The 17,505-nt window shown below is 38.1% G+C and overlaps 1 protein-coding gene across 3 annotated transcripts in view; it reads left to right on the top strand.

The window, feature by feature from the left end:
• Positions 1–17,505, top strand: part of Grid2 (glutamate ionotropic receptor delta type subunit 2) — a 1,393,268-nt gene that overhangs the window by 1,104,556 nt on the left and 271,207 nt on the right. For all 3 annotated transcript variants that reach the window (XM_035448865.1, XM_035448866.1, XM_035448864.1), the window contains one exon: positions 14,165–14,360. In XM_035448865.1, the coding sequence (XP_035304756.1) occupies positions 14,165–14,360 (196 nt within the window). The remainder of the gene's footprint in view (positions 1–14,164; positions 14,361–17,505) is intronic.

The following is a 17,505-nucleotide window of genomic DNA, read 5'->3' as shown; positions in this document are numbered from 1 at the left end:
AGTATTAAAGAGTTTTAAAGTTCCCTTTTCGATTTCTTACACATTGTTGGTGAGGCTCACCTCTGGGGTTTCTGTGTGACTTCCTAATTTTTTTTCTGATTTCCAGTTTTCTCTCATTTTGAGTTTTTATTGCAAATTTTATTTCTACTTTCATGTCGTGAATTTTCATCATCATTTCATTCCAGTTTACTGGTTTTTTGTAGACTTCATTAAAGGATTTATTAATACTGTTTTTAAGGTATTTGAACATATTTATAATTGTTATTTTGAAGTCCTTGTATGTGCTTCAGCTACACTGTGTTTCTAGGGGCCTATTTAGTAGGGTTACTGGACTCTGGTGGAAGCACATTGTCTTGACTGTTTATGTTTATGTTTTGCATTGGTATCTAGGAATTTGGGGTTAGAATGCTTGAAGTGATTCTAGGTGTTTATATCTGGTTTTGCCTTTGATGGGTGGGTGTTCTGCTCCTTGGTTGCATTGCACACTCTGGACCTTATGAAAGTAAGGTAACTGTGGTTTGTCTGGTAGAGGGCGCCTCTGCAAGCTGGGGTGGTGGTAGAAAAGAATAGAAGTGAAATAGAAAAAAAGGCCAAGAGAAGGTTTAGGAAAGAGCTAAGATCCATACCAAGATATAGGGTCCCCACACATTTGAAGATGTAGTGGGTAGAGGGGATCCTGCAAGTATGTTAAGAAAGACAAAGATTAAGGTATAGAGACAGAGATTATATTGCTCAGGGGAACTAGCATAGTCTGAGCTAAGAGTTTAAGTCTACAGTGAATGGAGTTGAGATGGGAGGAGGGGCTTCCGAAAGCAGGATCTTACCAGGCTGAAGATGAGAATGGAAAAATAATGATAAAGAACCAAAAGCATAGTGTGAATCACCTACCTGAGTCACTGCTAGATATGGCCACTGAGAGGGGTCCCAGGTAGCAAGTGTTTCTAGGTGTCTATGGCTGAAACAAGGAATAGGAACCGGCTAAAACGGATGGCTGAAAGGCTCCACAGGAAGGAGGAAAACTGAGTCTGACCCAAGCTTCTTTGGAATCCTCAGAGAATGGAGATAGGATGGGAGGAGAGATGCCTATCTGGGAAGGGGCTAGGGATGACCGTGAAGAGACTCTGAATGCCACCTTTCCCTTCTGACATGAAGAAGACTTTTCACTTTGCCATTTACTTTCCCTACAAACTTGTTTTTGAGAAGATGGGGAACTTTCCTGAAGAGGGGCTATTAAAGTGAGCAATTGGGTCACCTGAACACTATGGCCACTTGGCATCGCATCAACAGCAAAGGAGAAAACCTTTAGAAGGCACTGGCCCCGTGCTTCTGAAAGAAGAGCACATGCACTTGCCTCCCGATGAAGCAAATAGTCATCAGTGGGGAAAAACAGAAAACAGTGAAGTTGTGAACAAATACTAACTATGGATGTTCCTTCCATACCCTTGCTATTTTAATTTCTTCTTTATTTATTAAAACTACCTGTCCTTCCTATGGCCCAACTATTTCATGGAACAGAGTCATTGGCAAGGTTTACTGTCTTACCTTCCTTGTGACATTTCATCCAGAAACCACAAAGCACACAAGCACTTCTCCTCTACATGACCCTCTTTTATGAGCAGTTTTCTCCATTCCAGGTCCCAAGACTGCAGGAGTCACAGGCTATGCCTTCTGCTTCTCTGAATGCCTTTTTTAATACTGTTTGTCTCGGTTTCCTTTTTATTTTCCTGGCATCTGAATTTATTTTACAGACAAGACAAAATGTTTTGGCAACAAACTCACTGGAGGCATTCTGACACTTCACAGCTAATTTTGTTACAGAGGAAAATTCCCTAAAACCCTCTCAGAAGTGTAAATTATACATATTGGGTGTCTGAAAATATATAGTGAAAGTCTGACTTTTTGAATAAAACTTTAATAGGAATACTGACTTTCTGCAATGAAAGTAATGTTTTAGGAAGAATATATGAAAAATAAGCTTGGTTCATTACTGGCTGTTTTTCCAGATAGAAAACTTAATATGAAACAGAAATATGTATCCTTATAAGGTAGTCAAAGAAGGGCTGGAGAGATGGCTCAGCCGTTAAGAGCTAGGCTCACAACCAAACATAAGATAGTCAAAGAAGTGATATTCTATAAAATGTTGCCAGAATATGAATGTAATCCCTTGTTAGAAACAGTGGGGAGAGAGTACTGTATGATCTCAAAGGGAAAGAGTCCACCTGGTCCAACAAAGCAGCTTGGTGCATAAATACCTTGCAATATGTGGAGAATGAATACGTGGAAACATGAAGGAATGCAATGTTGGCTTACAGTATGAATGTAGATGAGGCAAAGGACTGTTTCCGACAGGAAAAACAGATAACCCAATTCTTGGAAAGCCCTTGAAAACCAAAATGTCTCAATGATTGCCCTAGGTACATAAGGATAGTCAGAAAATACTAATAAATAACATAGTGGATGGGCCCTAAAATATACGCTCAGTATGGATACCATTCACACGAACAGTATTATACCTGTGGCTTAAAGTGGAAATGGGCAAAAGATTTAAAAATAATTGTCTAGGTAAAAATGGCAACATGACTGGAAACAGAAAGACAAAGGTGATGAAAGACTACAAGATTTAGACAAAGTAAGGTCCGGAACCTAATAACTGTTTAGAGGAAGAAGCAACACAGACAGAAGGGCTACAAGAAGAAGGAACAGTGAGTGGAGAGCATGTAATTGTTAGGGGAATGAGGTGGTGGAAATTACAGAGTGCATAAGAGGGAGCAGCACAATAGTAATGTAATAAGGAAGATGATAACTGCAGCCGCATACTCGAGCACTTCGGAGCTAATCACTAAGAACAGTGTCTTATATGCAGTATCTCATTCAAGCCTCCAAGCACCTTCATACAGAAGACTCATCTGCTCCTGTTTAATAGGGAAGGACCTTATATTTAGAGAAGTTTAAATAATTCGTTCCCAGATTAAAACACAAATTAAAACATTATGTCTTTAAGCCTGTGCTTTTGCAAACCAAGAAGCTGCCCAATACAGGGCTCATGGCCTCACCTCTCTGTGGAGCCTACCTGGTCTCACCTCCTCACACTCATTTCCCAAACCTCACCAGGGTATTCTGATTGTACAAGACTTTTACTTGCTCCTTGAGTCTGAATAGCACATATCCACTGGGATTTTCCATTGTAAAATTTGGGTCATTTTGCATGTTGGAAAATCTACTTCTGAGCTCTGTGTATTAGATATCTTGGCTGCTGCAACCAATGCACAGCAGTGGGTACTAGACAGGTTCTTTATCTATCCCCGGTGAACCTTCCCAACTGCTACAGAATGGACAAGAGGAAACTCAGAGAGTATGAGCAGGGAGGCATATGCTGGACTGGGAGATGAGTGTCATAGGCCATATTTGTCTTCTCCCACCAGCAGCCATTTGCCTGAAGTATCTAGTGCCAATTTCATTAGGCATGTTTCATTTGTCTGCCTGCCCTGCAGCATTATCCCTTCTGATGTAGTAACTTGAGATGACTTACTCCATTCCATACAAAATGGGATTCAACATACAATTCCCCAAAGCCAGTCTGGCAACCTCTATCTGACATTTGTTGTTTGACATTCCACACAAGCAGCCTCTTTTTCATTTTAAAAGAAGATGGAGTCTGTCGGATGTTGCTGGAGGTGTTTATGTAGGTGTATACTCCTAAAGGAAATCATGTGAAAATGGAAGTAAAAACCTACCTCGAAGGAACAGACATTAGATTTTAAATAAATAGTTAACAGTCTTATATTTTATGAATATAACTGTTCAGTAATGTATTTATTGCAACATTATTTTGTTAATGTCAAGTCACGTGACTTCCCCAGAGTTTTCCAACACTGAATTTAGGAAGGAAATCAGGCATTACTTCTTTCTACCCAGATGCTTGAATCTGCTCTTCAGTAAAGGGCCAGCTTGTCTCTGCTAGGAAACCACTCCTCTGAAAGAAATTCCTTCTACAGTTATAAAACGGGGTGTTGTAGAGGAGAGCAACATCATCACCCTTACTTCACATAAGAACAATAGCCAGCTTGGACTCGGGTACCACTCAGGAGGCAGCTGTGCACTTTGCTTTATCCATTAGGAAACTGAAACCCATGGGGCATCTGGTACATGCAGCTCAAAAGCAACATTTCTGCTTAAATGGCTTAGCAATTGCTCTCAGTTGTTTGTTTGTTTGTTTTATTTAATTTATTTAATTACTACTCATATTTACATATCCATCCCCCATTCCCTGACCCCTCCCTCCCTCCCATGTTCCCCACCAACCCCCCCAGCCCACCGCCCCAAATCCTCCCCAGGGATGAAGTCTCCCACCAGGGACCTTCAAAGTCTGTCACATTGTTTGGGGGAGGGCCTAGGCCCTCCTTGCTCTATCTGGGCTACAATAGGGAATGGACTCCCAAAGTCCACTTGTGCTCTAGGGATAAAGACTGGCTCTGCTGTCAGAGGTCCCATAGACTGTCTTAGCCTCCTAGCTAGTACCCACATTCAGAGGGCTTGGATTGGTCCAATGTTATTTCCCCAGCTTTATGACTAAGGTCTCCATGCTATTTGTAGGTCAGTTCCACTGTTTCTGCAGGTCTTTCCAGCCCCTTCTTGGCTCCTTTGATCATCCCTCCTCCCTCTCCACAACTGAATTCCAGTAGCATGGTTCAGTGCTCAGCTGTGGGTATATGTTTCTGCTTCAAACAGCACCTGGATGCAGGCTCTCCTTCCTCTGATCAAACTATTGCCTGCATCAGAATTAATGTTAGATGTCTGAAGGGGTTTTCAGTATTCATCCTTCTCATGGAAGGAGTTTGAATTATCTTAGATCTACTCAAGTAATTAGAATTTATTTTCACAGAACTGCCCTGAATGACATAGTTCTAGAAAACATGTAACATGCATGTTAAATAACTAAATAAAGCTAAATAACTAAATAAATTAATACCTCTGGATATTAGTGTATTTTGATGGGAGGTAGGTAGGGGAGTTAAAAAGAGTGATGAGCAAAGGGGTTAAGACCAGGCTGGAGAAACCCACAGAAACACCTGATCTAAACAAGGGGTTGCTTATGGGAAACTAGCATAGGACTGTTCCAGATGGCCTGAACGAGGATGTCAATTTGGAGGTTAATCTATGTGGCTTCTGGTAGTGGATCAGTATTTATCCCTAATACATGAATGGTCATTGAGAACCCATTCCAAACAGAGGGATACTCTCTCAGCCTAGACACACATTTCTGCTCCAAATGATAAAACAGACTTTGAAGACAGCCCCATGGAAGGCCTTACCCTCCCTAGGGAGCAGAAAGGGGTTGGGATGGGGGTCAGAGGGACAGGGGAATAGGGGAGGGAGGGGGAACTGGGATTGACATGTAAAGGAAGCTTGTTTCTAATTTAAATTAAAAAAGAAAAAAAGAGTGATGGTGCGCTGTTAAGAATAGTCTGATTTGCACTCAAACCATTTTCTTCTCACTTTTTTTCCTTACTATTCTCTAGCTAGAGATGCATACCACCATTTAAGCCTATGTGAATTAATTAGGGCATGAGGAGAAGGTGAGTCAGACTTAATTTCCACAGAGGGAACACTGAGTTTTGTATGTACAAGTGTGTCTTATGGAAGAAAGTCTAATCACAGATTACTTTGAAATATGTTTTGCCATTCTTTCTATGGCTTTGGCAACATTACCTACAGGGATCAAAGAGAGAGGGAAGGGGTAAGGGATGATCCCTAGCCAAAAGGAATTGTTTCTGTTAAATGATGCTTATACTGTTTTGTGTTTTGATACAGTGACTTGGCTGGGATGTTTGTGTGTGTGTGTGTGTGTGTGTATGTATGTATAATTTCCCCCAGCTCTTGAATTTAGGTGAGGACTCCAGCTTATATAATAACCTACTCTAATACTTTCAGGGGCTCATATATGTAGATCACAGCATCTCTGATGTTCATACTCCAAACTCACTTTACATTTTTTTTTGTTTTTTTCATTTTACATTTTTTTTTTAAAAAAAGCCAGTTACAGCTGGGCATTGGTGACACACACCTTTAATCCCGGCACCCAGGAGGCAGAGGCTGGTGGATCTCTGTGAGTTCGAGACCAGCCTGGTCTAAAAGAGCTAGTTCCAGGACAGCCTCCAAAAGCCATAGAGAAACCCTGTCTCGGAAAAAAAAAAAAAAAGCCAGTTCTGTCTGTGCTGGCTCCTTAGCCAGCCTGTGACCCCATGATAAGCTAGCTGTGTTCTTTTCACTCCACAGCAGTCACTAAATTTTTGTCACCTTTGGTGTTATCTTGGTGTGTTGTAATGGAACAATGCTGAATCAGACAAGCTGTAATTTTTATTGCAGTCATTTCTCAAGGAAAATATATAAGCTGAACTTGATATCAAAAGGAGGAACACAAACATGCCTTTGTTCTAACTTACAAAACACCTGGCTATTTGAAACTTGAAGAATGTTGGAAATAAGATGTCTGTTTTCTGATATTAAACACTTTACATAGGTAATATATTAAAATATCCCTTTACAAACTTATTGTGAACAAAGCACTTTCTTTTTTAATTTTTTTCTTCCAAGAGTTTTCAAGCTTTTTTCTCTCTCTCCATTTTTGATCTAAACTAGAAACAAGATTATTTTACATGTCAATCCCAGTTCCCTCTCCCTCCCCTCTTCCCCCACCCCCCCAACTAATACCCTACCTATCCCATACCCTTTCTGCTCCCCAGGGAGGGTGAGGCCTTCCATAGGGGGTCTTCCGAGTCTGTCATATCCTTTAGGATAGGGCCTATGCCCACCCCTTGTGTCTAGGCTCAGGGAGTGTCCCTCTATGTAGCTTATGGGCTCCCTAAGTCTATTCATATGCTAAGAATAAGTACTGATCTACTACAAAAGGTCCCATAGATTTCCGAGGTCTCCTCATTGACACCCACATTCATGAGGTCTGAATCAGTTCCATGCTGGTTTCGAAGCTATCAGTCTGGGAACCAAGAGTTTCCCCGATGTTCAGGTCAGCTGTTTTTGTAGGTATCACCAGCCTGGTCTGGACCCCTTTGCTCATCACTCCTCCTTCTCTGCAACTGGATTCCATTTCAGCTCAGTGTTTAGCTGTGGGTGTCTGCTTCCACTTCTACCAGCTGCTGAGTGAAGGCTATAAGATGGTATATAAGTCAGTCATCAATCTCATTATCAGGGGAGGGCATTTAAGGTAGCCTCTCCTCTGTTGCATAGATTGGTAGTTTTTATCATAGTTGCAGATCTACAGTCATTTCCCTAGTACCTAATTTCTCTTTAAACCTATAATGAATCCCTCTATTATGGTGTCTCTTTTCTTGCTTTCCTCTATGCTTCACCAAACTCAAACTTCCTGCTCCCTCATGGCCTCACCCCTCTTCTCCCCTTCTCATTCTCATCAGCTAAACTGCTTATAGTATAACTGTATTCATGCTGTAAAGCTAATATTTAAAGTGATGGTATATCACAGATACTTGATTGTATTAAGTATAAAAGCTGTCAGCATTTTATTTCAATTCCCTTTTCCTGAAACACTAAGAGGAAACATTAACTTTTCCAATAATGCTGTATCAGTGGGACTATTTATGAAACTACTTCTACATTTAGATTTGGTTATTACAAATTCACCCTAGACTGTGACCACATTGCCTCCACTCTAAAGGTCACTGATAATTTATCAAGAGTGATGGCATCTCTGCTGAGCAACAGTAAGTGACCATTCTGTGCTGGTGGGGCCTCTAAGGAACCACAGATCTTGTCTTCTCCATCCAGACACCTCCAGGTTTCTGTGATGCTGTGGATGAATTCCTGGCCTTTATTTATAAAAGTACAATCAATGAGTCCTTCTGTTTTGTTTACAGATAGGTTTTGTGTCTTCCTTCATGGTACCCTTAATGGTACTACTTTAGGTTACTCTCAACTACAAATGGGAAGTATATTTTAATAGAGCTTTACTCCCATTATTGGAATCAGTAAATTGTCTTCTTAAAATAGATGTACAATTGTTATACTTTCCCAAAGACAGTTATATCATGTCTCAGGAATCCAATACTCTATGCTGTGCCCTGCTACTGGCATTCTTTTTTTCCATCTTCTTTTTCCTTCAACTATTTATTTATATTGAATTTTTGGTTTGTTGTTTTACAAAATAGTAGATTTAGTTTACTGATTATAGGAGATTCCAGAAAATTCTTTTAATCAAACAGTGCTTTTTAAATTTATTGTTTATGTAAACATAAACATAAAGTGAACACAAATATTAAAATATTGTAAAGCAAAAATCCAAAATTCAGCAGTTACCAGTAAACATTTGTATAAAAAGTATTTCTATAATAAATAGGATACATATATTTTGTTTGCATCAGTTTTGTGCATGCTGGAGAGAAGTGAACTATGGGAAAATTTCATTCAATGCTAGCATTAGCTTTAAGGACCTTCAGAAATTCATTAGTTAACTCCATTTTAAAACACACCAGAAGGTCAGAGGTATGTATTACAAGATTTATGGTCCATGGATGTGGATTGCCTTGGGCATTTATTCTTGTTTACAATATTGTATAATGTTTCAAACATCAGTTCCCCATTCCAGAGTCTGTAAGTTTGATGCATGTCAGCATCACACGTGAACAGTGTGCCAAAGACACATGTCTCTTCTTAAATATCAATCATTAGAGTTGGGAACCCAGACAAATTAAATTAATTCAGATGGAATACAGAGTGTTTTGTAGGTCAGAAAGTCCACAGGGCTCGATCAAACCTGAAGGAGGACCTGAAGGGGCAAGATTGGGTAAGGAACTCTAGGAAGAGTTGGAATGAGGAAGTTATAGTGATAGATGGATATGATCAAATTATATTATGTAAACAAATTGAAGTTTCAAGGAATAAATAAATGGATAGCTAAAAATACTTTATTAAACCTTTGAGAATTTCATAAAACATAGTATGATCATTTTCACCTCTCAAACCTACCCCTACAATCTCTACCTCTTCTTAGATCCACCTTACCTCCCACCCCTACAACCTCTGCCTCTTCTCAGATCCACCTTACCTCTCACCCCTACAACCTCTGCCTCTTCTCAGATCCACCTTACCTCCCCACCCCTACAACCTCTAACTCCTCTCAAATGCACATTACCTCCCTATTCACACAATTTTGTGTCATCTTTTTAAAATAACTATTTGTCTCCAATTTATGCTGTCTGTATACAATCCTAGGGGAAGGACCATTCACTGGAGCATGGTTAAAATATCAGAAGCCACACCCTTAAAGAAAACTGACTTTCTCTATGTGTCTTTAAAAAATAATCAACTGTCCATATATCCTCATTTAAGGGTGGCAACTCATAACCCATTTTCTACTTCATGCTAGAACGTTTACTGGCCTGATCTTGTATAAGCAACCATAGCTATTGTGAGTTCATGGCTGTAGCAATCTTGCCTTATTGGAAGGCATAGTTTCACCCTAGTCCTACCCAGCATTTTGTCTGTCCCTTCTTCCTCAATAGACCCTGAACCTTGGTGAGAGTGTTTGTTATAAATGTAGTTTTTGTAACTGAGCACTCTCTTGACATTTATTCTTTGTATTTTTAATAGTTATGGGGTTCCTCATTAACTACCATTCAGTGCACAAAGAAACTTCTCTGCACTAATCTGTTGATAGAAAGTTAAAATTTAGAGAATATTTTGGTACTTTGTCCATTTGGAAGAATGATAGTAGGCCTATGAATGCCTCAGCCTTGGCTCTTTGGCAAGATTTATAGTAAAACCATGAATTTACTCCTTGGAGCAAGCTTTAAGTTTAGCCAGGATGCAGTTGGTTGCCACCATAGAATTCTTGCCACTAGTGTACCAATGAGCCTGTCTTGCCACACTAGTCATTACTACAGTTCACAAAGTTCACAGCTGGGTAATAATGTTAATGACTCCTCTCATTCCCAGTAGTCTGCAGAGTTTCTTCCAGTACTATGAAAACTAGACAGCAGGCCAGAAGCATCCTAGTCGATATAAGCTTGAGCTCTCTTAGTGTGGAGGAAGGCTATTGATTTGGGTATACAAGTATTTTGTAACCTGCTACTTTACTGAAAGTGTTTATGAACTGTAGAAGTTTCCTGGTTGGATTTTTTGCGTGTATGTGTGTGGTTCCTGTATACAAAATCATGCCATCTGCAAGTTGGGATAGTTTGATCACTTCTTGTTTAATTCATCAAGATAGGGTATCAAGCAGGACATTAAATAAGAGTTTGGAAGTGTTCCTGATAGTAGTGGGAGTGCTTTGATTTTCTATCTATTTTATCTGATGATGGCCAACTGTAGGTAGCCTTTATTGTGTCCATATATGCTCCATCCATACTTAGTCTCTCTAGGTTTTGGTCTCGAAAGGATGTTGAATTTTCTATATCAATGGAAATTATTGTATGATGTATGACCTTGAATTCATCTGTGGTTGATTGTATTTATGGATTTTTGTATATCGAACCATCCCTAAATCCCTGTGATGAAACTAACTTGATTGCAGTGAAGAATCCTTTGAATGTATGCTTGAATACATTTGCAAGTATTTTAAGAATTGTTAAGTCCATATTCACCAAGTATATTGGCTGATAAGTCCCTTCTTTGGCACTCTTGTTGGATCTTTCTCCTTTGTTTGTATCAGGGTGATACTGGCTTTCTAAAAGGAGTTTGTAACTGTTCCTTTCATTTCTAATTTACTAAATAATTTGAGGAATACTAGTGTTAGTTTTTTCTTTGTATATCTGGTAGAATTCTGCACTGAATCCATGGCCTGGTAACACTTTTGTTTATTTGTTTGTTTTACTTGGAGATTGTTAATTATTGCTTCTATCTTATTCATTGCTATAGATCTAAGTTATTTACTTTACACTGGCTTAACTTCAGTAGGTATTATACATCTAGAAATCCATTCACTTCTTTTAGATTTTTCTAATTTAAAGGAATATAACATTTTGAAGTATGGTCTCTTGATTCTATGAATGTCTTCAGTGTCTATTGTAATGTTTCCCTTTCAATCTATAGCTTTATTAATTTGGGTCTTCTCTTTCTTTCATTTTGTTAAGTTGGCTAAGAATTTGTGATTCCTTTTCTCCATCTCAAAGAACAATATTTGTTCTACTGATTTTTCTTTATTTTTTAAATTTATATTTCCTTAATTTCTACCTTAATCTTCACTATTTTTCTCAATGCACTACTTTTGGGATTGGTTTGTTATTGTTTCTGTAATTTTTAATGACTCTTTATCAAGTTGTTTGTTTGGAATCTCTCTGAATTTTTAATGTGAGTACTTATATCTATACACTTCCTTCTTAAGATAACTTTCACTGTCTCTCACAGATTTAAATATGTTGTATTTACATTATTACTTAATTCTAGGAACTCTGAAATTTTTCCTTATTGATTTCAAACTATCCATTATCACTGAGTAGTATGTTGTTTAATCTCCATGAATTTATGAACTTTATATGGTTTATCTTGACATTCATATCTAGGTTTATCAACTGACTGTGGTTAGAATACAGGTGATAGTTTCAGTTTTCCTGATTGTGAGATTTTCTTCTTGTCTTAGTATGTGATCTATTTTAAAGACAGTTCCATAGGGTGCTGAAGAGAATGTGCATTCTTTAGCATTTGGGTGCAATGTTCTATAGATGTCTGTAGGGGACATTTGATCTATGAAGTTATTTAATCCCAGTGTTTATTCATTCATCTTTTGGACAGTTGGTGTGTCAAATGCTGAAAGTAAGATATTGAAGTCATTCATAATTATTTTGTTTTGGTTAATCTATGATTTTTAATTTTATGGTGTCTGCTTTTAGAAGTTGGATAAGCCTCTAAGTTGTACATATGTATTGAGAATTATAATTTTTCTGATGGTCAATCACTTTCAATGAGTATGAAGAAATAATCTTTATCTCTCCTGATAAGCATTGATTTGGAATCTATTTTGTCAGACGTTAGAACGGCAGTAACTTGATTGTTTCCTAGTTTCCTTTGTTTGGAGTTCTTTCCCTTCTTTTTGCCTTAAGTTACATTTCTTGGTAGCAGTAGAAAGAAGGGCTCTGCCCTCTAGTACAAAATGTTTTGTCTTTTGACGGACATGCTGATAGTCAATACTCAGAGTTATTTTTAAAAGTAAGTACTTTTGTCGTTTTGTTGATTTTGTTGTGTAGTGGAGAAGAAGAAACAATGAGAGTCCAGTGACCCGAATGTTTAATTCTTCTCTTTGGCTGACCACTGCTGGTCCCTAGACTATGCTTCTGTTGCTTTTAAAGGGCTCCGTTATTGTCATGTGAGTTACCAGCTTCACTTGTAGATGTTTTCTTGACTCTGTTCTGTAAGCTGTGAATAGTGGCAATGAAGTCTGCTCAGTCCGAGTTGCTGTGTCCCCACAGTATTGGTGGCTGTGTAGTATCCAACAATCTATTCAGAGTTTATGGCAACCTTTAAAAGCCCAGCTTCATCTTTTGTGCTGTGGCACTAATAATGTCCATGGCATCCATCACTATGAACTTCTTTTATAAAGTGTTTACCAATCCACCTTTGTAGATTTTTCTGGTTGGAGTCTTTTGTCTCTATTTGCCAGAGATACCTCTATGGTGGTGGAAAATATTTTCTTTCAATCTTCTGAATGTACAGAATGTTATTTGGCCTATGGTAGAAGGGATCTGTTCTGTTAAACTTGAGAACTGCAAGGAGAAAAGACCAAACCAGAAATTGTCCAAAAATGCAAGCTGCATTTTTGGGGTGTACCCGGGGATGACCACCTGGCTGTCTCACTCTAAGTCTTGATTTGAGAAGGTAGCCACTGCTGACTTCCTGAAGTCCCCTTTAAAGGAGATATGAGGTGTTTGCAGAGGCCAGAGGGTTGGCTGTTACACACTATTATAAAGATACAATGATAGGGAAGGAACAAGGGTAAGGATAGTTCAATTGTTTATCAAGTCAAAGCTAGGTCATGGAGAAGTAGCAGATGGAGTGATTGAATATTCCCGTTCCCTATAGTTCATTCCCAAACTGTAATCAGCCACTGAATTTACTTGGCTTCTATTTTACTATCTTGTCTGAAAATCACAAATTGATTTTTCTAAAAAAAAATAAACAAAAACAAATTTTAAAAAATTGAACTTAAGGAAACTAACCATATAACCTTAGACAAAGAAATGCTATTTCTAACTTAAAAAAATTGTTTGGAAATTTTAGAGTATAATCATAAAAACTGAAAATATATTCAGCATGAAATGTGTCCTATCTGAATTTAACAAAAGAAGCCTTTTCTCTGTCTTTGTTGCTCTATTCCTTTCCTCTGCCCACTCTCTTCCCTTCTTCCTTTGCCAGTTTTCCTCATTCTTCCACTCTCCCTATCCCATACATGCATGCACACTCATACATAAACACAGGCGCACACATACTCACACACACAAGCATGCAATACACACACACACACACACAAACACACACAGTAGATATAATACAACCAAGGAAACAGAGGAGCATTAGCATCTTGAAGTAAAACCTTTGACCTTCAGGGACCCCTGCCCTGTGGTTGAATCCTGGCTCTGCTATTCACTGGCCATGTCACACTGTCTGTTTATTCTCTTAACCCATCTCATCTGCAACTTGGGTGAAATAGTTCTGAATGTAAGGCATTCTAGTGTGGCTAATATGTCATGTGCTTGTCATTATGTATTATCATAAATACTAAGTTTTACATATTTACTAGACTTCAAAACATGCTGTTTATGTAAAACACAATTATGTTATAAAAGCATTCAAGCCTTATCACACAGGAAGACAGATGAACAACTAAATTTGTCTCTACTAATTTGCCTCTACATTGATGAGATAGCTCAATTTTCCCTCAAGAATCCCCATACACAAAGAAAGCATCAGTAATAAAACCTTCACCTTCACTTTGATAATGAAGTTGTCTATTGATATTTGCCATATGTAACTTAAAGCAGTCCTCCTTAAACATTACATTTCAATATTAAGAACCCACAAGTTAAGAAAAGTTGTTTGGTATCTGGCTTTAGATGAATGTCCCTTTTGTTCCTTCAGTTTTATTCTAGTTAACAATATTCAGCACTCTTTCTTATGTCTCTCTTCTCTCCCAACAATGAAGATCTCTTCAGGATCTGTCCAAGCAAACAGATATCCCGTATGGCACAGTCCTGGACTCGGCAGTGTATCAGCATGTCCGCATGAAGGGGCTGAACCCTTTCGAGAGGGACAGCATGTATTCGCAGATGTGGAGAATGATCAACCGAAGCAATGGGTCGGAGAACAATGTTCTGGAGTCCCAAGCAGGCATCCAAAAGGTACCATGCTCTTCATCAGTAGTATTAACCAGGTTGTCTTCAATATGGTCTTGGCTAAGTGGAGATTTCTTTCTCTTTTATTGTAATTCGGACATTGAATTTTCAGTTGAAGTATATTTTTATTGTTTTAAAGAAGGTCTCAGGACAGCTCAACATTCTCATAGAGAAAATTCTGGGTCCTCTGTGATGTCTCACCAATAACTCTCCCTTGGAAATCTAAAACTGAAAACTGATGCTCTTATTTTGTTCACAAAAGGATTAAGGACTTACAAACATGATGACTAAATATGTTTTCCCAAATCCTATTCCAAATATCATTCATGTTATCCAATTCATTTAAATGACTTGAAGAGTATTTTTTATACAACATTTGTTTTCAACACTAAAACTTTATCTTTACTTGTGATTATCTAAAGCTATTTGGGAGAAAAATTTAATCTTGTCAACAAATATAGCTTCTGCAAATGACTGGTTTTGTTTTCCAAGGTGAAAATATTTATCTCCTTATTTTTCTATTGCCATCATTTAGCAGTAGATATGTTGAAAGGCTTAGAAAGACTTTTGCACATTTGTAAAAAGGAAAAATTAAAATCTATTCTTCATTCTGGATGTAGTTTATTTACAAACATACACAAGGTAATTCAGGCCCCTACACCCTGCATGAAAAAACTGGTTAGTTCTTTTGCTTACAATTATGACCAGCTGTGGTTGGCATTCATTAGTTGATCATGGAATGAACAAGTGAACAAACAAACGAATGAATATCAATAATAGCAAAAGGAATGTTCACCTTTTCTTTATGACCGTCTGTATCAGAATAGTTCTGACCCCAAATCTGAGCTTCCTGCCAAGAAGACAACTGGTCTGTGGGAGGAGGGTTTGATTATTCTGGTTCCTCTACATCAGCTGCCAGGGTGGCTCTCAGCCTCTGGAATCAACCTAAATCACCTTTGCCACTGCCACCCTGGCATTATTGTCTAGAGAAGTGACACTGATTATGTAATCCTTTTTACAAATATTAACGATGATTATGAGAAAATGAACATGCTTATTATGTTAGCAGTAGCCTCTAGGGAAGAAAGTGTATGACCTTGATCTAGCCAGAGAATCCTTTCATGCCTTTGCCTTCATCAGATAAATCCAATTTCTAAAGGCTGAAGTATTGGTTGGAAATATGACTTTTTTGTCTTTCCCAAAAGGACCACTGGTTCCATGATAATAATGTACTAAACATCTGAAAATGTGGTTTGAAAGAAAGTGATCCCCAAAGGGAGTGGCATTATTAGGAGGTGTGGCCTTGTTGGAGGAAATGAGTTACTGTGGGTCAGTCTTTGAGATCTCTTTTGCTCAAGCTTCCCTTGGTAAGACTGTCAGTTCAACTTGCCATTGCCTTCAAGATGTAATACTCCCAACTACTATAGTACCATGTTTGCCTGCATGCCCCCATGTTCCTTGTTGTGATGATACTGGACTGAACCTCTGACACCGTAAGAAAGTCATTCCAATTAAATAGTTTTTTTATATAAAAAAGTGTGTGTTCAGGGTAGATGAGGTCCTAATTCATCCCTTATTGTTACCTCCCACTGCAGAAAAACAGAAATACTGTTTTTAAAGATAAACATAAATAGAAATTCTTATAATTGTATAACATTTCAGAAAGGAAAGCTTCCCAGAGATAATTCATTTTCTTTCACCAAACACATATAATCTCAGTAAAGTATTTTTAAACAAACATATGTATTCACTCATGCATCAGTGTATCCTTTCTCAAATATTTGCAAATACTAGCTATGTCGCAGGCCCCTAGATATGCAGTGGAGATTTGTTCAGCATTAGAGTAAAGGTCACTGGGGCTCATGAGCTGGAGTCTGGTGAGGAAAACAAGAGGGAGATAAAGCATGATTTAAATGGTGATAGATATCATGAGATTTTTAATAGGGTGTAAAACTGTGAATGTTGGAAAGGCAATATGCAGTTCATATCTTTTCCCCAACATCTCACTTTACTCATTGACAAAAATAATCCCAGTACAAGAAAGAAGCATGAGCTGAGAAACCTTCACATCCTGGATTTAAGGCTAGCTTGATTTTTAAAATAAATTCTATAAACAGGCACACTGATTTTAGAATCTTCTTGGGCCTTCAGAGTTTTATCATGATGATAAGAATTCCTAGCTCGCAAAGGTTTTGTCAACATTAAATAAAACCACTCATGTTGACTTTCTTCTGTAATCCCAGCACTTGGGAGACTGAATCAAGAGGATTGTGAGTTCTAGACCAGCCTAAGGTACATAGCAAGATCCCACCTCAATACCAAAAAAAATATACAACTAATAAAGATGAAACAATATGATATAAGTAATGCTTCAATAAATAATATGAGCAGAAGCAAAAATGTATCTTTTATGATAGTTTGGGAGATTAACAAGACAGTGGACACAAAGAATTTATAGCTACAAAACTATCATTTACTACTACCTCCTTTAATTTATAATTGTGTTATGACAAAAAAAAAAGAAGAAAAGAAAGCACAGTATGAGAAGGAGAAAGCAATTTCTATTTCCTGAGAGTTGGCTGATCAGGAGAGTTAATCAATTGAAGACAGTAAGTCCAGTCCTGAGATGTGTCTTTTGCCTTAGATGGAAGACTGACCTGACGAATAGAATAGGCAAGCCTGTGTGAAATGTCTCTGTAGATTTCTTTCACCAAATTGGAGGCAGTTGAAATGTGACTGGTCACAGGATAGGCAGTAATAATAAAGTGTATTTGGGTTCAGTTTATAAGGTTTTAGACATGCTTTATTAAAAAGCAAATTCAACCACTGAAAAATAACCTGCTCATCTATTGACGCTCACTGAAGATTCTGGATCCAGACCTGTAAGACACACAGCCTGACTGTGAGTTCTTTGTCAAGAAACTAGCATTGCACAGCTCACATAGCTGCTTCCTGTTCTCTGTCACTGGTTTCTAATTTGTGGAGACAGAAATAAAAGTAAAAAAAAAAAGTAAGTTCTTCAGCTGTATCTTTAACAGAAATCCATATCGGCAGTAACTGCCTCACAGAGAAACCTGCATCACTGTAATGAATAGTCCTCACAATCTGTGACTTTGAATAGACATCATTAATGTCTTGGGCTCTACTTACT

The sequence above is a fragment of the Cricetulus griseus genome, chromosome 8, assembly GCF_003668045.3.
Source record: "Cricetulus griseus strain 17A/GY chromosome 8, alternate assembly CriGri-PICRH-1.0, whole genome shotgun sequence".
In the NCBI taxonomy this organism is placed as follows: Eukaryota; Metazoa; Chordata; class Mammalia; order Rodentia; family Cricetidae; genus Cricetulus; species Cricetulus griseus.
The sequence above is the reverse complement of the archived record's forward strand: the minus strand, read 5'-3'. Positions and strand labels throughout refer to the sequence as shown.